At 35.3% G+C, this 27,682-nt stretch overlaps 1 protein-coding gene across 3 annotated transcripts; it reads right to left on the reverse strand.

Annotated features, from left to right (window-relative positions):
* Window positions 1–2,804: 2,804 nt before the first annotated feature.
* Window positions 2,805–26,380, reverse strand: Ing3 (inhibitor of growth family, member 3). 3 transcript variants are annotated; one of them, XM_013020029.1, is made up of 12 exons: window positions 26,205–26,380; window positions 25,866–25,937; window positions 23,888–23,988; window positions 21,560–21,625; window positions 13,056–13,152; window positions 11,029–11,100; window positions 9,899–10,018; window positions 9,511–9,668; window positions 8,758–8,951; window positions 7,178–7,370; window positions 5,239–5,277; window positions 2,805–3,719 (listed from the first exon to the last, which is right to left on the reverse strand). In XM_013020029.1, the coding sequence occupies exons 1-12, from the start codon at window positions 26,230–26,232 to the stop codon at window positions 3,603–3,605; spliced, it is 1,257 nt and encodes a 418-aa protein (XP_012875483.1). In that variant the 5' UTR covers window positions 26,233–26,380; the 3' UTR covers window positions 2,805–3,602. The 3 variants fall into 3 exon arrangements, with proteins under 3 accessions (XP_012875483.1, XP_012875484.1, XP_012875482.1); XM_013020030.1 differs by having other exon boundaries at window positions 25,866–26,005; window positions 26,205–26,355; XM_013020028.1 differs by lacking the exon at window positions 26,205–26,380 and having other exon boundaries at window positions 25,866–26,093.
* Window positions 26,381–27,682: the final 1,302 nt, after the last annotated feature.

Genomic DNA, 27,682 nt, shown 5'->3' on the forward strand with positions numbered 1-27,682 from the left:
AAATTAAATCACTTTTGAAGAAATATTTTTATTAAGCCTATACTTCTAGTAATGTATTAGTTAAAATACTAACAACACATATGACTTTCTACTTCTCAATCAGAAATGTCCATGTGATATTTCCCTTTGTCAAACTAAATAAGGAGTTTATCTTGAGTCACTTTAAACTTATTTCTCTATACCTGAACCACAAACTGTTTCAGTAATTCAGATTTTATCATCTTAGAAAGCTAAAAATTCTGATTCACTAGAAATTCTAACTTGTCATTTAAAAAATTAATGTAGTTAAAATTAGAGTAACCCTAAGTATAACATTTAGCAGTAAGTTACAGATGAATTTTAGATCATCTCTATTTTATTATTTTGAATGTTATGATTTCATTAAACTATTAATAATATAACTATGATCCGGGCGCTGGTGGCTCATGCCTGTAATCCTAGCTACTCAGGAGGCTGAGATCTGAGGATCGCAGTTCAAAGCCAGCCCGGGCAGGAGAGACCGTGAGACTCCTATCTCCAATAAACCACCAGAAAAACCGGAAGTGGCGCTGTAGCTCAAATGGTAGAGCGCTTGCCTTGAGCTGAAGAGCTGAGGGACAGCGCCCAGGCCCAGAGTTCAAGCCCCACGACCGACAAAAATATATATATATATAACTATGGTTAACCAACAAAACAAATGTTACTATTTCAAAAGAATTCCATGGCAGTGCTTCAGGAACAGTCTTTGATATCTTTCCCTCCTCCATCTACCTCTAGAAGGACCGACTATTCCAGACTCTTGGCCAAGACACTCATGGCGTTGAAGTCCATCTTGAAAACTTTCCCTACTTCAGTCTTCAGGACTGAGTTCAAATGATACCTTCTTTGTTAAGTCTTCTTGACCTTAACTTCCTGGCTCCCAAGGTTCACTGCGCTTTCTGCATCTAAATGGCATGGAGTAAACCATCACGCTGTCTGTTACCATGATGGATCCCACTGTTCCTCTTCTCTTCCTATCACATCTACCTCATAGGGATCTTTGGAGGATAGTCTTTTCTCTTAATACCCACCTATGGCTAAGAGATCTCTTCTTTAAAGCTTTGTAGTATCTACAAAAGCCACTCATAACTCATGTATGACATACTAATTTGTCCAAGGACAGAGAGCACTAAAGCTGCACTATTTGAGGATGGCTGAAAATCTAACCTACATGGAGTTTGTTTTCAAGAAGTAAAGAGCCACAAAGTTAACTGCCCTTCAAAAGAATGGACATATGTTTATCAAACACTCAGCTTCATTTAGGCATTTAATTAACCCATTTATTGCTTCAAATGTGTCACCATGAACATTTAGATATACACTCTACAGCAATAAGGCCTTAATTTTCATCACCTATAAATTGTGAACCACATTTGGACTTTATATGCCACCAACTGTTACATGAATACTGTACAACAAAAATTTTGAATGCCCTTGGTGTAAAGAACAACAGAGAATACTAATAGTTGGCCACTTCTGTTTTAAATGAGGTAGTTTTATGTTTGGCCCATTATATATATATGTATATATATATATGTATATATACATATAATTTATTAACAGGTTCTACTCATTACTTAATACTTGCACATAATCATAGTTTTGTTCTTTATATACAATTCATAACATATTCAGTTTGAGTTCAGAACTTGTCAACGTGTTTCAGAGTGATGTTATAAGAAGTAGAATTTAGAAAACAAAGGGGTTATAGTAGCTGGAAACAAATGTTCCTGACTCAGCCAAAGAACTTCCTCTGAAAATAAGGCTATGCGTAAGGCTTTTCCCTTTTATTTCAACCAATTTCAGAAAACTTATATTATAAAATGAGATGTAACTTATTCACATGAGCAACTCAAGGCAACATACTAATAAGCTAACTGAACATAATACTAAAAGAGTGCTTCTTAAAAGCTAATAATATTACCATGAAAATACTATCAGGATACATAATACCCACGCTATTACAAAATCATGAGATTGCAAATCAAAATCTAACTTTTGGAGGAAGCTGAAAGTTATAAAATAAGACCACAGTATCTCAGCCCCACAGATCTCAAAGCTGGAAGAGACCTTTGACATCTCCTATCTCATCCTCTGGGTAACATTGCATAGATTTTACACTGTCACTTGGGTAAGTTCTTTGAATTAAAGCACAAATCTGATGGAATCAAACAGTTTCAGTACAAAAGGAAAAATGATAGTGTAACTACCCTTGAAGTTGTAAGGATTTTTATCTACCAGACTTAGTGTTACATTTTACATAAAACCTTTGCTATGTAAAATCTATATAAATAGCACCTCTAGAATAAAACCTCAGGAGTGCTTTAAAGACATCCTACAGCCGGTATCACCCTGGTTTCATAAGGCCCAGTGATTAAAGATGGAACTAACTGTCACACCACTATGCTGTGGAATTAACAATGGAGCCAAATTTTAAGCTCCAGTCTAGAAGGTCTCTCTCTATATTCATGATGGCCTAAATGCCTCCAGTGAAAACATCCATCACTAACACTCCTATTTTATCTGCTGTAATTAGGATTATTTTATGTTCCTTAGACTGAAGGAAAAACCAGAGAAATGGGTTAAAAAATACATTGGCACTTTACATTTACATTAAAAATGTCTTTCTCTTATAATCATAACACAATCTCCAAGCATTATTAAATAGAAATCACAGAGTACACAGCATTGTGTCCCAATTCTCTGTGCTTTTTAGATTACGAAAACTGGAAATTAACTATAATTAAGACATTTTCATTATTAAGTGTGTAAAGTATAAATACAAGTAATTTTTTAAAAACTTTATTTTAACACCTAATACAATTCCAATTTTAAGGATTACTTGCACAAAAAAATAAACACATTTGGTATAAAAATGACTTTAACACCCTTTCTTGTTCAGCCCCGCCCCCACCCCATGAACTGCACTCTATCTGGATGCAGAAACATATAAAGACTAATGGCACAATTAGCTTTTACTTACAGGAGTTTCTGTTTATGTACCCAGGTACTCTAGAGGATACCAGCCCACTTTAACACATGAACTATTTCCTTCAGCCTGCTGAATTAGTTTCACAAAGAAACAAAGCTTATTATAAAGGCATTTTAAAAATCATTATCTTAAATTCTTTTTTGAAGGACTAACTTTTTTTTGCAGTCATTTATATACAGTGTTACATAACAGCTCTGGAGTACAGTACATGCAGCAGAATATACCTGTTGAATATAAAATACTTCTCTTAAAATCATCATTGCTGGAATTCTTTGAAGTCTAAATTATAGAATGCCCATTACTTTGAGGAAATGGTTGAGGAGTATAAATGTCTGCATATGTTGGCCACAGAAAGAATCCAAGGCTAACTGGAATAATATTCATAGTACACCAGGAGTGCATAAATAATTTACTTACATAATTAAAATACAACCCATAAAATTTAAGCTCAAGATCTTGTAGGATTGTCTGTGTAAATCTTTTAAATAGTTGCCTGGAAATGAGTTGTTTCTTCTTTCTCTTTCTTCTTTTTCAGTGTCCTATAAAAAATGCTGAGCTAACGCTGTTTTCTTCTTTAAATGAAATGTTGCCCTTATTTGTGTCTACTGCCCCTCCTCTTCATCGCAGCAGTGCACTGGGGGCAGTACCACTTCCCTTTCGGTGCTTCTGTCAATCCAACACACCCATAGTGGAACCACTCTATTGGGCACTGGAAAGGAAAATTTACAAAACAAAGTTTGGTACTTCTAAAGAACCAATAATATACCAAAATATGTCCAAGAGACTGATTAGTCCACTTAACAAAAATGAGATTTGTGAAATAAGCTTTTCTTAGCTATAGAATTATTTAGAAACCACTTAAGTCTAATGGATATACTTCATATAAAAGAAAACATAGGCACATAAAAATTATGCTTCTTTGATATTGGAGATTCTTGGGATGCATTCCCAGAGCATATGTACATAGCGTGTGTGTGTGTGTGTGTGTGTGTGTGGACGGCCAGGTGAAATTTTTATTAAGAAGGTAAGTGTACTATAAATTTTAAAGGTTAAAAAAATATTTACCACTTTATTTGCTCCATTATGAAATAGAATAAACTAGTTTTAATTAAAGACATAAAGGAAGCTGGTCATTAGCACTAATGAGGCTGGTGCAGGACAACCCTCAGTTTGAGTCCAGCCTGGGTTACATAGCAAAGATCCTAGCTTAGACAGATGCCAAAAATACAATACAGTCCAAAACAAGAGACAAAAAGGTATGCCCTGAGCTTCCTTTTGAAGTGCTTTTGTACAGTTAAAATATATAGAAAAAAAATTTCCTCTCTGAAACCTATACAAGTTTTACAATTCTACAAAAAGTCTTCACACTCAGGGGCATAGCAGGTGCAAGGGGGAATCCTACAAGTTATGATCCTGGTATTTACAGAAATCTCATTTATTATTTTCATCAACTGCACAAAAAGAAAGTATAGGGTAGTATTCGTTACATGGTGAGGTAAAACTGTTTTCAAATAACCAGCAACAGCCCTATCCTGTTAAGGCAGGGAAAGGTATAAACGTTATTGGACCAAGACAGTCTCTTTTGTTCTTTAGAGTGTTTGACAAAGCTATTGTTAACTGTAGGATTCTGACACAAATGATCAGTACTTAGATAATATTCAAAATAATAGACAGACAAAAAGAGGTTAAGCTGTAAGACTGTAAGGAAGGAATCAAATTATTAGATATAGTCTCCACATTTAATATGTATCTAACTAAATTAAGCTTTCTAAAATAGAAATTCTTTCCTTTTGGTCTTGCATTTTTTATACCATTAGTTCCTGTCAGCTGAGGCCTCTAGTATGCATTCAGAAATACCACTTACACTACTAATAAGAGCGTAATAACTTCCCATCTATCTTCCAATTATTCCTTACGACCTTGCCTCCTATAAGAATACATTTTAAAGTTGCATCTTCAATGTGATAAATGAACCAGACTCTAGGGAAACCCAGTATCTTTGGCACACAGAGAAAAAAGATGTTTAGTTTTCATATAATGTAATGCTATTACTGTTAAAAAAATATAATCTGCACAGAGCATCAGGTAATTAATTTTTAAAATGTAAATATTGAACACATTAAAGAATAGTACTACTATATTGTGGTTTTATAGATAAATGATTTGTAGATTGGAGAAATAAAATATGTGACTCTTTTCATTTCCAACTAGAAAAAATTAATACTTACATCTTGGTTATCACATCCCACCATCTCTCCATATGATACCTAATTAAAAATATTAAATATTTTTATTATGACTATGTAATTTGTATTGAAATCCATAGAATTTATAGAGAAAATATTTGACTACACAGTTATATTACATATTAAGTATACTGAAATAGGGTATAATTTTTTCTAAGGCTTTTTGGGTAGGGGCAAGGAATATTTGTAAAAATGAACTATTCTGCATATAACCATAGACCACATATCAAAAGAAAGCATTAAGAATATATTATACAGATGCTTTTACCAAGAAAAAGACTCTTATTTTACTACATATGAATGCAATTTTATAATAAAAACTAAAGCAAGAAAAGTATCAATAGTAAATAAGACACAAATACAAAAATAAAACAACATAAAAGAATAAAAATAACCAAAAACAATGTGAATACTAAATTCAACTGAAATAATCATGAGATAGAAAACTATCAAATTAGTGAATGTTTTTCAAGAGAAAATAATACCTGCTATTGAACTGGGGTAGAAAATGAGCATGCTCATCCAGTTTTGGTAACCAATTTCTAGCAATACCTTGTTAATAGTTTAATTTTATTTGTAAAACTCATTATAAAATTTTTTTAAAAAGCAAAGGATTAGTTGAAGTGATGGAGCAGTTCAATGTCTAATATTAATCACCAAAGAAAAGAGAATTTTCCAGTAACTCCATGGCAATCATATCAGCCAACTGTATTGTTCAAGAAAAGTATTTTCTGTTGTTTATATAAAAGTAATTTTCACAAATGACTCACTAGCCAATTCAGTATTATGTCTTTAAGAGATATTCATGTTATCTATCTTATCTATGACATTAACTGTAAACTCCATTGCAAATATATCATTTGTTAAAAAACATTAATGAGTTATGTTATAAAATAATAATTATCAAAATGTCATTAATAATCTAAGACGAACTCACTAAAGTAAACCAGTTATGTATTTATAGTACAAATGTTAACTAGAAATTTTGAAAATAATCTTTTTTAAAAGGTAAAAAAAAGAGGATATTTAAAAGCCATGCTGATTTTACCTAATTTAGTGAGAAAAAAAAACAACCTAGCTACCAAAAATACATATATTGTGATTGCTGTTGTCAGATACACACAGATCAGCAAATTTGTTGGAGAATCAATGTTTGTATCTCTCCAATTCCACAAGTGGAAGCCCTAATTTTCTATATCTGAAGACAAGACCTTAATCTGATGGAGCAGATGCCTTAAAAGAGGAAACGCCAGAGCCCCTTCATGTTTGTCTGCATTTCTCTGATCTCCCTCTGTCTTTCTCTGCCCAAAGAGAAGGAAAATGTCTACAAGCTGAAAAGTAGCCTCATCATGTAATGGTTCATCCTGATCTTAGACTCTTTAGTCTCCAGAGTCATTAGAAAATAAGTTTCTCTTGACTGCTAATAATTTGTGTGCATAGTAGTGGTACATTCACATTTGTGGGCCAAGATTATGGATAACTTTCATTTATCCTTATCCTTTTTTGCATTTATAGCAAACATAACAAACATGTCAGTTTTAGAAGGAAAGGAGAAAAGTATATCGGCAAGAGTATAAAGCGCACTTAAAAATGAAATAGCATCAGACACTGGTGGGCTCATGCCTGTAATCCTAGCTACTCATGAGGCTGGGTTCTAAGGATTGTGGTTCAAAGCCAGCCTGGACAAAAAAAGTCCATGAAGACTCTGAACCCCAACAAACTACTCAGAAGAAGCTGGAAGTGACGGTGTGGCTCAAGTGGTTGAGAGCTATCCTTGAGCAAAAGAAGTTCAGGGACAGTGCCCAGAATTCAAGCCCCAGGAGAAGCCAAAAAAGAAGAAAGCAAAAACAAAGAAGAAAAATGAAAACGAAACAGCTCTCTTCCTTCTACTTGTTCATAAAGGCACAGACCAGACATTTACCTGATTACAGATGCAGTATCGAGGCTCATTTGGGTCATAAGTCCAGTCAACCTGACTGTTTGAATCAGATTCTGGAACTACTGTTGTTTGTTGGGAGATTTCTGGTACAACAGTTGAAGATGAAGAACAGGATGATAAGGAAGAAGAAGAGGAAGATGATGATGACTGCTGGCTTGAAGACTTGTTGTTGTTTCTAGAAAAAAGATAATTAGTTTTAGTAGCTCATCATGGTAAGTTATCTAAGAATAACTCTTACATAATGATATGAAATGACAATAAATGTACAAATGAATTTCTAACACTGAGTTAAAGCAATCAAATTATAAATACACTGTAATTAGTGCAACAAAAGCATCATTTTATAGTAGCTTATTTATATTGTTTTCTGGAGAATAAGAACATCCAACAGAAAAATCCCTTAAAAACGTTTCCATGGTTCCACCAGGCACAGCATTTTAGGCTTGTAATCATAACTGTTCAAGTGGCAGAAACTAAGGATCACAATTCAAGGCCAGTAAAGGCAAAAAGAAACTTCATCTCATTTGGGTATAGTAGTGCACACATGCCATTTCAGCTATGTAGGAAATTTAAGTAGGAAGATCATTTTTAGGCCACTTTAAAAAGAAGGGGTTTTTAAAATAAAAATTTATATGAAAGTTGATACCTAACATTGATTTAAATTGTTAGTAATATCTTAAGAATTAGTGCTAGTTGTGGCTACTAAATTACAAAAGCACAAAGGTATTTAATACAAATAATTATGACAATCCAAGACAGGAAACCCAGTGTGTTAAAATTCTTAAGTTCTCTAATTAGCTCAATGTTGATTACAAATGTTAAAATATAGGACTTCAACATCAGTTAATACTCTAAATTAAATTTTTTAAATAGATAAATTTATTAACAGCAGACACATTAAATCTGAGTCATTACAATTGACTTTTTAAAATGTTTAACAATTCTGTAGGGTTTTTTTTATTCTTTTGAGAGTTTATTAACACAAAATACATTTTAACATACATTTGTAATACAATTATTAGATAACTAATTCTTTAGATTTAACATTTAAATTTTCATTATTCATAAATATCCAACTTTCTAATTCAGTTATCAGTCTGAGATGGATAGTGCCAAATGCTGCTTGTTTTCCTATTTACAACTCATCCAAGGAGACTCGCATACAGAAGTGAGGCACATTTTCATATCATCAATTTTGGGGATACAAGCAAAAAACTGGGGACCTTACTATTAACCAAATCGAAAAAAATCTTAAAGAAATTCCCATGTTATAATTTATTATTCTATTAGTTGGCCTTCAACAAACAGAATAATAGCTGAAAAGCAGCATTATGAAATTTCTTATCCTAATGAACAGAAGTCATTTATTTAAAAACTCAATCTAATATTATAGAAACATTAAAAACAATTCTAACTTAAATCTTCAAACTACTCTTTCAAAGTAAGGCACTATAAAGGAACATGTCTTCCAATATATCACACCTCTTGTTAACATAGCTGGGACATGAAGTAAGTATATTGAGTACTTTGCAAAGGGATGGCTTATGGTACAATAAACTTACTTGCTCTTTCGGCCACTGCGGGAGTCGGCTGTTGATGAGCTGGCATTCTGCGTTAATGTTGTCATGAGCGCTGAAGATGATGAATAGCCAGCTGTTTCTCTGGGCATGGAAAATTCTTTTCCCAGCTGAAAGTCATTATTCTTAAATGCTTCATAACTGGCTTTTAAACTTGATGTTCTCCGCCCTTCTTTCATCTTAAGTAGACATTCATTGATAACATTAGTATATAAAAATACATAGATTTTCTTTTGCAAGTTTTACGTTACAACTATTATTTTTGGTTTATGTAATATTGGTCTGTTTTGTTTAAACTGTTATTTTCATCATTATCAGTTAAGCAATTTCATGTTAAGATTTAAAATCAGTTTTTATACTAAATGAGGAAGTATCTATGGAAAGAACAACTTCTCCTTTTGCTAGAAAAGTAAACTACAGAAATAAACAGACTGTAGTAAACAAAGGTCCAAGAGCAAGCTCTGAGAGTGGCAGAGAATATGGAATTGTCCCAGCCCTGCTATGAAACACAGTCAAAAATCCCAAGAGCCGGAACAATTTCTTATATTCAACAGGTTTTTCACTTTTCATTTTCAGCCAGGTGACTCCTAATTATTATTTCATTAAATAAAAGTGTTTTAAAAATGGAACTATTCAATGTCAGAAAACCATTTGCTTACATTGAACTGTTTCTATTAAAATTTATTACTGATGTGATCGAAAGGTAATACTTTTGTTTCTAAGCTTTGTATTTTTTACCTGTGCTGTAGCTTGAACTGCTTGGGCTGCTGCCATAGTAATAGCTCCTGCACCAGTTCCTGAAGATAACGAGCCAATGTTATAAGATGCCAGAGGTTGGGAAGAATTCACATTGTAAGCATTGTTAGAAGAAGTTGTAGCATTATTATTTCGACAACCTGTATAGAAGAATAAAAATGGTTACAGAGAACACACTGTTACAGTGTTAAAAATATATTACTTGCCAGCACAGAATAATCATTAAATTTAAATTCTACATGTATTATATAGTAAATGGAATAATGGAATATGTTTCCCTTTTCTTAATGTTACAATTCATTAACTCTGAATTCATTTCCCCTTATTCTAATACAAACAACTAAAAGAAAAACATTGAAAATAAATTTACCCAGTGTATTTTCCTTAGCTGCATCTGATGTAAGGGTAGACAGAAGAGCTTCAGATTTAAACTTCTTTTCAGGAATATGATCTGTTGTCGTATGGTGAGAAGTGGGATTATATTTCCTTTCTGAAAATAAATAAAAAAATTCAGCTGTTTTTAAACTTTAGAGAACTATGGACAAGGCCACTCATAAACCAATGTAGTCAAGATTGGGGCTCCTCATGACACACGGGACACTATTCACTCAGAAAAAACAAACTGAACTCTCCGCTTGATGTATGTTATTTGCAGAGTACACATTTTAGATATTTCAGGAGCAAAACACTACTAAAGATCACCCACGATGGACATATAACATGAGGGAAGATCTGTTTTCCATATCATTATCTCCCATTCTGAATAGCTTTGAATTAACCCTTCTTTCTTATTAAATTTACTCTCTCTCTATTCTCTCTCTCTCTCTCTCTCTCTCTCTACACACACACACACACACATACATATCTTGGCACAGGTGGCTCACGCCTGCAATCCTAGCTACTCAGGAGGCTGAGATCTGAAGATCACCGTTTGAAGCCAGCGCAGGCAGAAAAGTTCTTTTGAGATTCTTATTTCTAATTAACCACTCAAAAACTGGAAGTGGCACTATGGCTCAAGTGGTAGAGCCTTACCCTTGAGCATAAAGCTCAGGGACAGCACACAGGCCCTAAGTTCAAACCACACAACTGGAAAAAAAAAGGAAAAAAGTACACACACACAAACACACTCTAATAGTCATCAAGGTGATCGATCATTAATAATGATAGCAATCACTATATGCCAAACACTACACTAATAACTAGAAAGGAAGGATGAAAAAGACCAAGACCCCACTATATGAAATAGTTTATTGTTTGGGTCAGTTATGACATTCCTAGAGAGAACCAGACCTCTGTAGCTATGAATTATACATGCTAATATTTCAAATATATATTCTCTTTATTAATTTCATAGAAAACAGGCTATTCTATTCCGAAATCAAATAGGAATTTCTCAAATGAAGTCTGTAATTAAAATGAAAAAAACCTTATAAAAACAATATAGGTAATATTAGCAAGATTTTAATTACATTTAAAAATTAGCAACCAAATCAAACTTACTTTCCACTGGAGTATGTGAATGAGCATGGTGATTATTCACTGGCTGTGTAGGTGTATCTAATTCCAAAGAGCCTAAAAAAAAAAAAAAAAAAAAAAGATAACCATGTCAACCAACTATAGTAAGACACACCTTCCCTCCCCAACAGAGGACTGTCAAGCCCTGATATACCTGCCTGCATCACCTGTAAGCCAGTTGAGAGTTACCATTATCAATCCCACTACAACTTTCTGTGTCTCAAAAGTAAAGACAGTCTCTTCTCAATTTTTGCCTCAAGAACAAAATGGCTCAAGGCATGCTATTATCTCACTAGGGAATTCACCAGAATGGTGGTCTCATTAGTGGGAGAAGAAACAGTATAATCCTTCTAAGTAGTCTGGTCTAGAAAATTTCATTTACTGTGGAGATGAGAACTTTTCCTAAAGTTCTAGTCAATGGGGACATGACTACATGAAAGGAAATTCTATAATTATTAAAGACTTCTTAAAGGAAGCTAGGGATTTTGCTTGCAAAAAGGAAAGAATAGAATCTTTAATACCAAGGTTTAAAACATTTCTAAAGAAATTCTCTAGGTATGTCTATGATCCCTTGAGATTAAATTGTGGCAAGATGTAGGATAAAGCAGTTTTTATAACTTATTCAATTCAGTTTGAGGTCTGTGTTCTTAGAGGATGCTTTATCGACCTTCCTGCAGTACTGAATAGGCATGGATAGTCAATATTCACAGCTTTCATCAGCATTTAAAACAAAAATCAAAACAGCTCTATTAGACTATTTTATCTTGCCCACAAATAGTTATTGTCCTTGGACAGGGTTCCTTCAGAATCAAAGTATCACAAATAAATTAGATGGTTATCAAAACGATGGATCTATTTTTGAAGGCAAAATGTAACTATGAATAGTGAAATGTATTTGTGACTGTCTTCTCCAGCTTGCTCACCAGAGCATATAAGCAGAGCTATCCATTACCTAGAACTGTCAAGAAATCTTTCATCTGTGAGGAAAAAAGGGAACATACTTGTCCTACTGAAATGCACCAAGGGAACAAAAATACATTTGAACACTTTAATTAAATTCTGGTAAAAATCAGTCACTAATTGGTTCTATTAACATTTACTGAGTGCCTCCTCTGGGCCTACCTAGCATCACACTATCTGGCTTTATGTAACTGACACGTTTAGATTGGAAGACATTTACATTAGCGAAAGAAACAGCCCCTGTTGCCAGTTTCAGGAATTTCCTGTGTTGAACTTAAGAGGCAGTTAGGGGTAAGCTGATCAAGTGAGCCTAGCAAGGAAATATTAATATTGGCTTGTTACTGATATGAAAAGTTTACAGGGGCTTGGGAAGGTGGCTCAGTGGTAGAGTGCTTGCCTTTCATGCATGAGGCCCTGGGTTCGATTACTCAGCACCACATCCGCAGAAAAAAAGCCAGAAGTAATGTTGTGGCTCAAGTGGTAGGGTGCTAGCCTTGAGCTAAAGAGCTGAGGGACAATGCCCAGGACCAGAATTCAAGTCCCATGACCAATCAAAAAAAAAAAAAGGTTTACAAAAATGAGTAAATGAATGACAGTGGCAGATTTGTTTCTTGATGATTTTCTTTAAGTTTTGCTCTTACCACTTATCTGACTAGCCTATGTAGACATTTAAAAATGGAATGACTTGCTCAACATGATGGTCGCCCACTTACTATACTGATTATTTGGGAAGCTAAAGCAGGATAGAGTCTGAGTTCAGACTGGGCTACAGCAAGTTCCAGGCCACCAAAGCTACATGAGATCCCCATCCCCAGAACAAGCAATATAAATAAATAATTAAAAGGAATGACTTATTTTCATAAAGGGTGGAATGATAGTCTACATTATTTCTCTCAGTAACCATGACCTAAGCAGTTCCCATTTCTGGGCTCCAAGTTATATGACCTGGACACCACCACCCACAAAGGGCAGATCTGAAATTTTTCTTGTAGGACAAAGTGATATGCACATCTATCATCCAACATTGAGGGAAAACTGTAAAGTTTACTTACGCCTCTCTAGTATTTCTGTAATTCCAGCATTATCAGCTTCCAGTTCCATTTTAAACTTAGCCAGTTCCTGATCCAGCTTTCTCAAGTGTCGATCTACCTGTTTCAAAGAAGATCAAAGATAACCACCAAAATTTGGGATTCTGCTAATGTGTCAGTTTAGTGAGGAAACCTAGATCTTTGTTTCTTTTAGAAAATCTGCTTAAATATCCTTGAGTAAGTCAATTAACCTATGCCTCACAGGTTTTGAATATACTAATGGAACTAATCTCCCAAATCTCATTTTTAAGAAATCAGAATCTCAATTTGTTAGAAAATATTCTAGGCTCAATATTGAGAATTAAAATATATAAACAAAAGAAAACTAGGTCTAGGGATTACAGTGTGTGAGGAGGAACTACAGGGCTGATTAATTTTCCAAATATTTAATTATTACTTCCAGCTTAATCTCTTCTACTTATAAGAAAGCAATTCATAGTACTACAACAGAACTGTAACTTAGATGGTAACAACTAAAGCCTCAGTCTACCAAGAGGCTCCTATATTTCTCTAAGGCAGGAAAGCAGGTCCATTATAGTTGTAAACATTTACGTAAATGGCTCAAATGAAAGGTGATTTGGGCCAGAAAATGTTATTTCCCAAAAAGCTTGTCTAAAATGATCTTATTTACGGCTTTTTTTGGTCGGCCATGGGGCTTGAACTCTGGGCCTGGGTGCTATCCCTCAGATCTTCAGCTCAAGGCAAGCACTCGTACCACTTGAAGCCACAGAGCCACTTTCGGTTTTCTGGTGGTTTACTGGAGGTAAGAGTCTCATGAACTTTCCTGCCCAGGCTGGCTTTGAGCCATAATCCTCAGCTCTCAGCCTCCTTAATAGCTAGGATTACAGGCGTGAGCCATCAGTGCCCAGCTAAAAGGATCTTATTTAAATACTACTGTCCTGGTCAAGATCAAAGAATTTTACTTCTTCACTTACTTAAAAAGTTCTTTTAATGAATTTCATAGAATTATGACACTTCATAATTATGACAAGCCATGTCTTGTTATAAATGTTAAATATCTTTTCAATATATTTCCAACTTGCTACTTTTAAGTGAAACAAAATACAGTCCAAATTATTTCAAATATTTATATTTCTTTATTGACAACTTTTTCAAAGACTAGATTCACTAAATCCCTGCTATAATTAGGAAAAACTTCATTACAAATATTATGTAAAAGGTAAAAATTTAAATAAGAAATTCAAATAAGTAATGTGTATCTAAGATGAAGGAGAAGGGACATATTAGCAAAAGACAAAGTACATTATGTTAGATATTGATGAAGAGATCATGTAATGCATAGTGTTTGGTGCATTCAATGCATAACTTTTCTAGTCCTCCTTCTAATCTCTTGAGGAGAGTTGCATTTTTATAAGAGAAAAATAAGTTCCATTTTTATAAGAGAAAAATCTAAGGTTCACAGGGGTTATCTACCATCCCTTAGTCAAACAGTTAATAGTATTAAGAAATGAAATGTAACTCTGATCTCAGTGTGATAAATTATAGTTCATCATTTACATTTCGTATGCCCTCTGAACTTCCGCATAGGGAAATGGACAAATTTTTTTTAACTCAGCATAAAATAACTAAACTTGGAAAGCCAGTGATACTGTTCCATTATTTATATTTTGTATTATTTAAGATCAACTATATTTGTGATTTTTCAGTGATTTAAGTCATTTCTTTCTTGCTTCCCATATAGATTTCTTTTAGAAATTAGCAGATGTGTTAATTATTGTTATATTTAAAGCCTTATAAACTGTATGATATGGATATACTTGCTCCTATTCAAAGAACATGAAGGTAGTATTTGAGCATCCTTTTCATGGAATCTCCATTTCAATTAGAAAGTATGAATACAGACCTCCAGTATTTAAGAATATCTCTTTGATTGTCAGAATTTAATCTCAGGGGAAATGAGTCAAATATTTAAATTCTTAATGCAATGAAAATAGTCCATAATCTTCTTAGAGTTATTCTATGAATACATACTGAACTCCTATTATGTACTTAGCATTGACTTAAATGGAGGATAAATGACAATGAGAATCCCTTGCTTTGACAGGAATTTGAACTTAGTCAACAATAGATTTAAATAAGGTTTTTAACATAACAAAGATGAATTTATGTCTAGTTCTGTAAAGTAACAGTTAAACAACAATCAGAAGTAGTCCATAAAGAAAAAAAAATGTAATACTGGGCTGTGGTAGACTAAACGAGGTAGAAAGAATGAGGGCTGTATTTAAATAATGGAAAGGAGTAGTAATTAAAAAAAAAAACAGTATAGTGACTTGAAGACAAACAGTACACCCAGAGAAAAAGAAAGAATGGTATAATTTAAATGCTAGAGAGGGCAAGCTCTGTTGGAAGGGTGGTATGAGGGTGACATGAAGACTTTTTTATATACATATACCATTTGAAATTTGTGCGTTTAAAATTTCCTATTTTAATAAATTAAATAAATAAATTACCGATGAAGTTCATTATACATGAAAGCATGGAAAATTGTTTTAATACTAGATAGTTCAGAAAAGAAAACAGAATTCAAAGAATTTATAACTTTCAAAACCAAATTCCCAGTTAGACAGAAAAGCCTTAGCTACTGGAGGTAGGCAGTTTTGTAGTACTTTTCTGTTATTCTTACATCTTGATTATGAAAAAAAAATGAACAGACTAATAATATAAGCAATTATTAAGCAATGACAATTATTTTTATCTTTATCGTTGCTATACTAAATCAAATTAGAAGTCAGAGAGTTGATCACAACATTTAACCTAAGATATAAAATACCAGGATACTTGAACAAGTATTAAATGGCCATAATAAAAGCTAAACTGAACTTAATTGAAATCTGTTACAGGCCTTCCCTCTACCAAATGATTTCTTCTATCTATATGAATTCTTCTACCTATATGAATTGGTAAAAACACCTACCCCAATCACCACAATGGTGACTAAATGCTTATCAGGAAAAGCAAGGACCTAGTCTTATACCACCTTCTGTACATCCCTGATTCAGAAGACTGACTTATACTAGTAAAGAGGACAGTGGTCTACTTGAGAAATTTTTCCATCAGCCTTCGATTCCCAACATAGGCTTAACCCCAAAGTCTAATTATTGATTTATTTCCAATTTAATATCAGTAAGTGCTATACAATTCCAAATTTTCATGGTCAAACTTAACTGATTATTCTTTTCCTAAACTCTTCAGAAAAAAAGGAAATATTTAACATTTTCATGTTCCTAAAAAATGTAAGTTCTACTTAGCAATTTTATACAAACCAACAACTAGAAAAAAGTCTTCTAATATTTTTGCAGTTATAATACTTTTTTTCTTTTGGATCATTTTTCAAATAATAAGTATTTAAATGTGTCAGTGGGACATGCAAATTAAAAGTAAAAGTAAGTGAAATAAAAAAATTAAAAGATGACTGGGAAGGTGGCTCAGTGGTAGAGTGCTTGCTTTGCATGCATGAGGTCCTGGGTTCGATTCCTCAGCACCACATAAGCAGAAAAAGCTGGAAGTGGTGCTGTGGCTTTAGTGGCAGAGTGCTAGCCTTGAGCTGAAGAGCTCAGGGACAGCCCAGGGCCAGAGTTCAGGCCCCACAACCAACAAAAAAATAAAATAAAATAAAAATAAAAATAAACAAAAGGGAGATGCAAATGAAAAGCTCTTTATAGTTTCTACAGGATCTGTCGCTTCCAGGACAAATTAATAATAATAATAAAAAAAAAGATATCCAGGTTGACCTTTTAGAATGAGCAAAAAGTTTATGAGATTCTAAGTTGAAATCCATAGCAGTAAGAGATAAAATTTTTATCCACATGACAATTTTGTTATAGCGAATAGAAGGGTAAATTGGGGTAGAAAAGAAACTATAATGGCGAAGTATTTCTCTGGGAAGTCGTTAAAATGGTTCTTTACATCTCTAAATTATATTTAAAGTAGATGAAATTGTGACCTATCTTTAGGCTGCTCCTAATACTTGAGGCCTCAGCACATAAACTATCATCTAATCGCCTTGCTAAAAGGACAAGGGACAAATCAAATAAGGACAAGAGACAAATCAAAAGGTCAAACTTACATATTCCCTTAATTAGAGTTATCAGAAAAAGAGCCCTCAAATTTATAGGCAAAATGTGGGTCTGAAATACAATCATCTTAGAAACAGGAAAGGATATAAAAAAGAAGCAAGTTCAAGGGTATTGAGCACTCCAAAAGACTACTAAAATCATTCACGCATTAACTTAACACTCAAATTTTATCAGAACACAGATAAATCAACTTTATTTTGTATTGCCATTTAACTCATCCTTACGATAGTGACAGCTGACTAAGAAACACAAATAAGTACTTAATAACTATTTATGTATATCAGGATTCTACAAGGAAATTATTTTAACAGGTTAAGATTTTTGTTATTACCATTTTGTTATTACCATTTGCTGATACTATGTAGTATGGCTTCATTCCATATTAAATGAGGTAATCAGCACAATAATTGAATGAGGGAATCAGTATACTACACAGACTAAATTTACTATTAATAATAAAGGTAAATAAAATATTTTACTTAAAAAAATACAATGAAGCTGGGCATTGGTGGCTCTCGCCTGTAATCCTAGCTACTCAGGAGGCTGAGATCTGAGGATTCAGTCAGCCTGGGCAGGAAGGTCTGTGAGATTCCTATCTCCAAAGTAGTAGAGCTCTAGCCTTGAGCAAAAGAGCTCAGGGACAACGCCCTGGCCCCGAGTTCAAGACCTGTGACTGAAAAAAAAACAAAAAAAAAGTAATGAAATACCATGCAAGTGTCTGTCACTGGAAATGTCATACATCAGGTGTGTTTCTGAATTCATGTTTTCAGATTTTGAAATACATGCATATACATAATGAGATACCTCGGAGAAAGAACCTAAATCTAAACACAAACTTTCATTTCATATAATAGTTTACACATATAGCCTAAAAGCATAAGGCATTTTAGTACACCAGCATTTTGATTGAGACTAATAACATGAGTCAGATGTAAAATTTTACACTATGGCATCATGTCAATGCTCAAAAGATTTTGTTATAGGGAACATTTTATATTTTGAGTTTTTGGATTAGAAGTATTCAATTAGTAAAGTTTATTCAACTATTCAAGTTAAAATTAAAATCTGAAATACTTCTTCTCTGAAACATTTTAGAAAGAAACATAAACCTGTATTTTTAGACTTTCACTTAAGATGGTTTCTATTTTCAGGGAAAAGAGCTCATTTGGCCAGGTATCTTCTATCTTATGATCAAACACAAGATACTAGAGATACTGTAAAGCATAAGCATAAGACATTCAATTGTCTTTAAATTTTTAATAATTATTCATAACTAATGTTAGTTTCTCATTCACATCTTTAAGTATCCAATTGATGGGTTTTCCTCTTAAATATGTTTCTTTAAAGTCTCTTAGTATACTAAGATGACATGATGAGAAACAAGTGATATAATCACGTCATAGAAGGTATGAGAAAGGGCTGAAACAACCACAAAAAGTATTTGCAGGGGACTAAAGCAGGAATATACAAAGGGGACTAGTCTCAAAAGAAGAAGCAAACTGCCAGATGCCAATTGCTAGTTCTGACTAGCAGATTCAGGGTGACAGATGAAGAGAGGCGTTGATTAATCCTTTATATTACCTATAGGATTAGGAATGGGTTTACTGACAGGCATATTAAACCTAGAGTCTCTCCCTAGATTCAGATTATTATAGGAAAATAAACAAAAGGACACATTCCAAGAGGTAGGTAACAAGCAGGAAGTATTAACATACTCAGGACACCAGAAAACGCCTCACTTTTATGGGAAAGAAAGTAAAACATAGAAAGTAAAGATAATCTGTAGATTATATAAATATAAGATATTTCAGGAAGTTCCCACCAAAAACCTACTATTGACAGTACAAGATTTTTTTTTTAAATTGCACGATTGAGCCTGGCACCATGCAAGGCATACCTTTGGAATATCCACTGAAAGAGAGAAATTAAATCAAAATGCAAAGACTAACAGGTAGCATCAAAGAAAAGGATGAAATCTGCAGTGACAGCAACTTTATGGCCACATGACTAGTTATGCAGTTGCCTGTGACATGTTGGAGAAGAAAAGTCATGGAAAAAGTGGGAGTCACTGGAAAATATGCAGAAGAGTTCAAGAACTCAACTAGAGTGGCACTTGGATAAAAAGAGTAACAAAGAAAGAAATACACAGAAGGTATGTCCAGCTTCAGTATGTGGCAACCGAAAAGAGACCAAGATTTACAAGGTCAAGAAATAGATGATTAGGAAATTTTTCTATTATTTTCAGCAAAAAAGACCACTTATTTCTCATGGCAAAGCAATAGCCATTGCTATTAGGTCTTTTAAAATCCAATCTTTCAGGCAAAACTGTGAGGGACCAGATGTAATCTGCATATGCAGATTTTTAATTTCAATCTGTTTATGCCACTATCTCTGAATTTCTCCTCAAAACAACACTTAATCTAGCCCTGGACACTCCAAAACTAATGTCATCTCCTCTAAGAAATCAACTGATAACTGGGTGTAACAATTCAATCGAAAAACTGAAATTACCCTTTAGTACTCAATCCCACTGATATTTACTTGTTACATCCTTCTGTATGGGTTTGCCACTTGAATTCCTGAATGTGTTTTCCAGCAAATTAGCAAAAACCTTAAGGAAGAATTCATTATTAGTTTTACTTTCTTTTTGCTGGTCCTGCGCCTTGAACTCAGGGGCATGCACCTTGCTTGTTTTCTTGGCTGACACTCTACCACTTGAGCCAAGTGTCTACCCCTGTTTTTTGCTGGTTATTTGACAGATGGAGTCTCACTGGACTTTCCTGCCCTCACTGGCCAATACTTTTAGTTTTCCATTATACCCAGGTAAACTTCATTATAGTAGGTACAGATGGAAGAACAGCATAATCAACAAAGGCCAAATAATACATACACATGTTTAAAAAGCATAGAAAAATGTTATAAACCTTTTTGTAAATTCATGAAATACCTTTATTAAAGAGTAAGAAGTAGTAAAAAAGAAATAAGTAAGCCAATAATACAACTTGGTTATATAAATTACAGTTTATATAACCAAGTTTATATATACAGGTTATATAAATTACAATAAAAAAGCAGGTAGTCTCTAAAGATGGATAGTCATTAAATATAAGGATGAATTTCATAAACTATTCTTATACTAAAATGTAAATTACTGTTTCCATGTTCGCAGATATCATTTAAGACAGAAACAGTTAAGGATTTGGAGTTTATTCAAAAATAAATCAAGTTACAGCCTACTCTAACCTTTTGTTCACTTTATCTTTTACAATTATTTTTATAACTATATGAACCAAAAAGCCTACATTATTATGGCCACTGAGCCATTCCACTGTATAAAAACAATCAAATTCTATGTAGTTGTACATGACAAAGGTTTTTTCAATTTAGTATAAGCATTTATGTCTAACATACAGATGTACATTGTTATTGTGTCATACTCACTAATGACATTTTATTTAAATTTTCTTGCTCAGTAATAAAACTATCTCCCATAAGACTGCAAAAATAAATGTGAATTCTATATGCCAGAGTAAACCCCAAATGGAAATTTGTTTTCTATTTCTACTCTGAGTACAAAAAGAAATTAATATCTTTTCATTTAAATACTATCATGTCACCATAAAGGCATCAGTTTGGGAAATAACTGTCCATCCTATCTGGTTTCTTGGTGGATTCAATCTTTCTCAAGCAAAGCTGCAAGAAATAACCTCTTTACAAATTTGACATAGTCTAATATAACATGTTTACCACCTGAGCTAGTTAATGAAAATTATTAACATCCTTTAGCTAAACACTGACTTAAATTCTCTTTTTCAATTTTATTTATGTTTTTGTGTCTGTCCTGGGGATTGAACTCAGGGCTTAGGTGCTGTCCCTGAGGTTTTTGGTTTTGTTTTTTTTTTTTAAATTTTAGGGCTCTACCACTTGAGCCACAGTTTTTTGGTGGTTTGTTGGAGATAAGAGTTTCACAAACTTTCCTGCCCAAACTGGATTCAAATAGGGATCCTCAGATCTCAGTATCTTAAGTAGCTAAGATTTTAGCCCCAAGCCACTGGTGCCTGACTTCTTCCTCATCTTAAGCAGAGTGCCAAGAACTCCTGCCTTCACAGCACTCACATGTACTGAACCACACACAACCTTACAATAGTCTCTTGTGATATGCAAGGGTCTTGACCAATTAAACACAGGGAATTCTCTATCACAAAGAAAGTAAAATACGCACACACACACACACACACACACATGATCAAGAGAACAATGCAGTTAGTTTTATTCTATTCTTCCTACTACATTTAATTTAATGAAATTTAAACTATAATCCATAATTCCACTACTTATGGCATAGTATTCACATGCACTCACTTTACTTACCAAATCATATATCTGGTTGGCCAACTGAACCTTCTCATCTGCATCTTCCAAAGCCTTATAATAGTCCTAAATGGAAACATTTTCATTTCAAGAATAAATTAATAATTTGAAAATATGCTATGTAGGACATAAATTGCATTTTCATTAGCATGCCTATCACTGTCAAGTCATCCTACATTAGCAATGAAAAGTCTCTTAGTGAGAAGATGTGATTAGGGAAGGTTTAGAAATTATGGACAATGGCCAAGGATTAAAGAAAGATGTTCAGAATTCCTAGAAGAGATACAAGTAAATATTGTTGCATGTCTAGCCTTTATACCGCAAAATGATATGGGAACTACTGAATAATATTAAAGAATAAAAAAACCATTATTAACTAAGACTTATCTAACACGTAAGGCAGATTTATATTCTACTTTTGTAATGTTTTAAAAATGAAGGTACAGCTGGTTACCTGTGGCTTACACTTACAATCCTAGGTACTCAAAAGACTAAGATTTGAAGAGCCAGCCCAGACAGAAAAATATAAGACACTCTTATCTCCAATTAGCCAGAAAATAGCTGAAACTAAAGGTGTGGCTTATGTGGTAGAACACTAGACATGAGTGAAAAAGTCAAGCAGGACTGTGAGGCCTGAGTTCCCAGTATTGGCACAAAAAAATAAATAAAAGAAAAGCTAACTACAGAAAGGATTCTGATCTGTATCTGTTACCCAACTGTATTATCTCTCATTTCCAATTAGGTAAAAATTTTCATACATTTATACATTTGGATTTCTCCAGAGTGTAAAGAAAATTACCTTTAAAAAAAAGAAAACAACATGTATGAATTTCTATGAGGTGTCAGCCATTTGGGAGTATATATTCAACAAATTTGCAGGCAATAGTGTCTTATACCTGGAATCCTAGATACTCAGGAGGTTGAGACCAGAAGATCATCATCTTAAGCCAGACTGAACAGAAAAGTCCCTGAAACTCAATCTCCAAAATTAACTAGCAAAAAGTAGAGCTGAAAGTACAGCTCAAGTGGTATAGCACCAAGCCAAGAGCAAGTGCAACACCCTACAATCAATCCCTGATATAAGGAAAAGAGGTGGGAAGACTTAAGGGTGACCAAGGACTTTGGAGTGCTTATATGTAATGTGTATACTCACAACACCTAGGTCATTGGGTACCTTCCAAGCCAGGATCATTTCTCTTACAGATGTTAATTTTTTTGTTCCAAACAGAAAAAATCTTTCCCCACATGATAGAACAAATAATACAACTACTGAATCTGTCCTATCTAAACTAATTTCATACTGCTCCTTGAACAATTCAATGAAGAATGGGTATAAGGAGGCATTACCACTCAGTGAAAATACTTAACCAGCACCACAGAGCTAAATGGCAGCCAGGACCAACAGATCATTTCAGTTATTCTTCCAATACATGCTTCAATAAACTAGATCATGCCCTGAAACAAACTTTGGGATGGGGAGAACTCCATTCTAACCTGGAGAAGAACTCAAAAATGCCCTATAAAATGAATACATTTTTCTTAAATTGTATTTCTAGATCTAACTTGTATAAAATTTAGAGTTGTTCTTGCCCATGTAATTGTAAATTTATAATTTTTTAAATTAAATGAAAAAAATCTTTTTAAAGTAAAAAAAATAAAATAAAATTTAGAGTTGTAAAGTGAAATATTCTTTTTAGGATCCTTGAGATTCTTTTCTGTGTTCATCAACTTATATACCTAAAAGATGTATAAAATATGTTCAAAATCTGATTTTATCCCATTTGTGGCCAAACTGGAAAACAGTATTACATCACTATAAGACAAATTAATTATATAATTAGAAAAAAAATAAAATGGGTCACGTATCAGTGGCTTATGCCTGCAATCCTAGTAACTTATGAGGCTGAGATCCAGAGGACCATTGGAAAAGGCTAGCACAAGCAGTAAAATATGATAGTATCCCCTCACCCACAAACCAGCAAAAAACAAAACAAACAAACAAACAAAACTGGCTTAAGAGGTAGGGTGCCAGCAAGCAATCAAGCAGAGCAGGTATGACCCACTGAGTTCAAACTTGGTACTGACCAAAAAAAGACACATTTGAATTTAGTTCTGTAATTCTCCACTAGGTAACAGTTATGTAGACAATGTAAAAAGTTGTAAAAATGATTCCATGATTAAAAATTCCTATGTATAGGCTATGCGCCACAATAAACTACCTAAACAACTACTGGTAAGTTTGTATTACTTTGAAATCTATTCAACTTTACAGTATCTATGTCAAAGGTCCCAATATCTACTGATAAGTCATCTGCATCATTGGCTTACTTTTTTGATGGATGCCATCTGTTCTTCTCTCCACTCAGGTTTATTTTTCTTTGCATTCATAAAGAAGTCACTGACTCTTTGTTCTAGTTGATCCATTGCATCTGGCATCATAAAAGCATCTCATATTTAGATAGCCAAATTCATATACCAAGTGTAAATACATGTATATTTGGGGAAAGAAATCTGATGAAACATACTGCTTTACTTGGCTGTCACTTTAAAAAACTTTGATTAGGTAACATAGAAAGCCTTCATTACCTACTTTTAAAAAGTATTTTTCCTATTGACTATTTTTTGTTATTTCAAAACTTTTCTCAATAATTAAAATAAGACCAATAACATAAGCAGGATCTATACCATAGCTTTTGCATAAGACAGTCTTGGAATTAATTCTATCACCTCAGCTAAATATGGCAAAATACAATTGCTTTTTGAAAGTACTAGATAACTGTAACATTTTTCTATGACAAAAATGATAAGAACAGGCTGGGGTGTAGCTCAATGACAGAGAGCTTGCCTGGTAAAAGCGTGGCTCTGGGTTCAATTCCCAGTACTGCAAAACCAAAACAAAATGATTTTTAAAAAAAAATTGTAAGCACTTTTCATATATCATTAAGCATACCATCACCTCAGATCACATCTGAAAGCAGTAGCAATAATCATTTATTGACCTAATACATTATTCACTTAACACACTATTCAATATAAGTTTTTTCAAAAGTGTGTGCCAAGAATAATAATCTCACTAGATGTTGCCTAAAAAAGAAAAAAATAAGCAAAATGAATGTTGCTGTTATGTGAGAGGCTAAAAATATTTTTACTATACATTTTTTAATATACTGCGTAATAGTTTTTCAGATTCTGAAAAACTCTTGTGAGTTCATTTATTTTCAGTATTTTCCTTCAAATAAGATTGTTCTAAAAACTGACATGCTGGTATCTTTTGTTGACCTACGACACCAATTATCTTTAGAAAATTCCAATAATTGCAAAAAATTAAGTTGAACAAACCCACAGTTGGTCTAAGATAAATCCAAATTACTAGGACATTAAAATTAATTCACAGCAACCATTTATTTAATGTCTGCCTTGTATCAAGTATTACACATTTTCATTTGTATTATTTAAACCTTCAAATGACTCTTTTGTTACAATAAAAACCCATCTGATGTGGCAATATAAAGTCAATGAGTGAATTAATAATGTCCTAAACTCAGATCTGACTTCAGAGTCTGTACAGTACTCCATTCTGCAGAGAACAGGACCTCAGTGATCACTGAGTCTTTAACATTTTAAGGACCTCAAAGTAAGTAGATTGGGAGGTAGCTGGAAAACAATCCAAATGTCCAAAAGAAGAAACTGGAAGCGTGCGGGGGGGGGGGGGAGTTCCTGAGCAAAGAGTGGAGAAATCCATGCACAGTTGTGGGAAGAAAGGGTAAGTTCTTAGCAACTCCAGGTGGACCCTGAGCTGTCTCTCTCCAGTCCTCACTCCACAGGAAGCTGTCCGTACAATTCTATTTTTTCTCACTTATTCTGAGAAGATGATTTTGCTGCTGACACTTGTGTTAACTTGGCATAATACTCCATCCCAAGTTCGCCAGGTTCTCTAAAGATCCCTTCATGTTTACAACGCTAGAGAAATTCCCATCAAGAACGCACTTCCACACCACTAGGAAGGCTCGGGTTCCAAGCATCCGCAATGAAAACCTTCTCCACGTGTATGCTGATTTCTACTAAGACACAGATTCAGTTTTTATTGCCCATGGCAAACTTTGAAGGAAAGGAAAAAAAAAAAAAAGTATGTTCCTTGGTGACTTTCTCTAGCCAAAAACCAGAACACCAAACCACCAAAACCCAAACCCAGCACCCAGCTGACCGGCGGGCATCTGGCACCGCTGGCTCTGTGACACGCGTCCCCAGCGGCGTGGCCTGGAAGGCGCAGGTGTCGAGTGCAGCCGAGGGAAACGCGCACACTTACTCTGCACCTGCAGATCCATCTCGCGCATCTCCGTGAAGCGGTCCCGCAGGTCCATGGGAAGCTGCTCAATCACTGTCCGAGTGGAGAGTCCGTCAGGGAGGGGGCGGAGCCAACGGCGAGCGCAGGACGCGCTTGCGTCACTGCGTGCGTGTGCGCGGCGGTGGGGGGAGGGCATCGAGGGAGCCGGCGAGCCCACAACGAGGCTGCCAGTTACCGTGAGAAAGAAACATCCCCCGCTCCCCCCCCTCCCTCCCGCCATCCCGCCCGCCCGTCCACTCGCGCCTTCGCCCGTCCGCCCGCCGGTCCCACGGGCGGCCACTGCCGGAGCCGCGCACTCACTTTCTAGATAGTCTTCTAGGTACAACATCGCGGCGCTTGGAGCAGGGGGCGCGAAGGGGTCCAGGGGTTTGTTTGTGTCACTCGCTGTCGCCGGAGTTTTGTCCCTTCCAATATGGCGCCTCCGCTAGCAGCGCCCGCTCGACTCCGGAAAAAAAAAAATTAAAAAAAAAAAACCACTTTGGCGCCTGACGGCGCTTGCCTCACGGCCGCCCGCAGCGGCCATTGGCTGGCGGGGTCCGTGACGTCATCGGGCCGCCGCTCGGCCACGCCTCTTTGTGGGAAGTGTAGTTTTCCGTTCCTTCCGGGCAGAGATGGAGGCGCCGGCTTCTCTCGGTGGAAAAACTACGAAAACCAGGCGCCATTGCACCCGAGACCCCGCGGAATGCAAAACGCGGTGCCCGTGTTCATTTGTTGACTGTTTTCTCCGCTTTCTTTCTGTGCACGGGGATGACGGGAGTTGTATGCGCCGGGCGGGACAACTTGGAACAACTTTTCCCTGACCCTGGGCTGCGATCGTTCCAGGCCCTGACGTTTGTGAGTCATGGATTTCTGGGCAAATCATCAAAGATTCCAAGCGTCGGAATAATCAGACCTGGTCCGGCCATTCGGATCCTTTAAAACGGAATGCGGCTGGAATGGGTCCTCCGGAGTCATTCCTAAAAACACCAGTGGGACAGTCGGTAACTTTGAGATAGTTCATCCTGAGACCGGGGAGTGAACACTGTTCCTACATTTCCTAGTTGACGGGGTGCCGCCGTAGTCGTCGGCGATCACGCGTGAGAATGTCCTTGTGGCCGTGCGGGCTGGTTGCCGTGGTAACGGAGGGATGCCGGCGTGGCACTCCCTCCCCGGACACCGACGGTGATGGGCCACGGGCATGGGAGAAAGTTAATTCCGCACGAGTGGCCTGTTCTAGGTTTAGATGGAGCGAATAGGCTTCGTTAGGTGTCTACTTCGATTAGGGGAAATGAGGCACGGTAAACAGCAGCCAGGAGTTCAGAAACAAACACTCCTACATAAGCTGCAGTGTTAGTACAAGGGATTAAAAAGAGCATCCATCTCCATAGGGCCTTGCCTATTGGCCCAAAATAAAACTGCGCAAGGACATAAAAAAATACATATATCCTGGAAAAGCAAATACTTGGGAAAATAACTCCTCCAGAAAAGCATTTATTCAAGGATGTACAGCTGTTTGGTTTTTTTTGGGGGGGGGGGGAATATGGCAAAACATATCCTTTCTTTGAAGGGATGCTAAACCTATGTTTTTTTGTGTATGTGTGGTTTTTTTTTTGTTTGTTTGTTTTTGTCGGTCGTGGGATTTGAACTCTGGGCCTAGGCGCTGTTCCTCAGCTCTTCATCTCAAGACTAATGCTTTACCCCTCGAGCCACAGCGCCACTTCCAGTTTTCTGAGTGGTTTATTGGAGATAAGAGTCTCACGGACTTTCCTGCCCGGGCTGGCTTTGAACCGGCGATCCTC

Source organism: Dipodomys ordii, unplaced genomic scaffold, assembly GCF_000151885.1.
Source record: "Dipodomys ordii isolate 6190 unplaced genomic scaffold, Dord_2.0 Scaffold48, whole genome shotgun sequence".
In the NCBI taxonomy this organism is placed as follows: Eukaryota; Metazoa; Chordata; class Mammalia; order Rodentia; family Heteromyidae; genus Dipodomys; species Dipodomys ordii.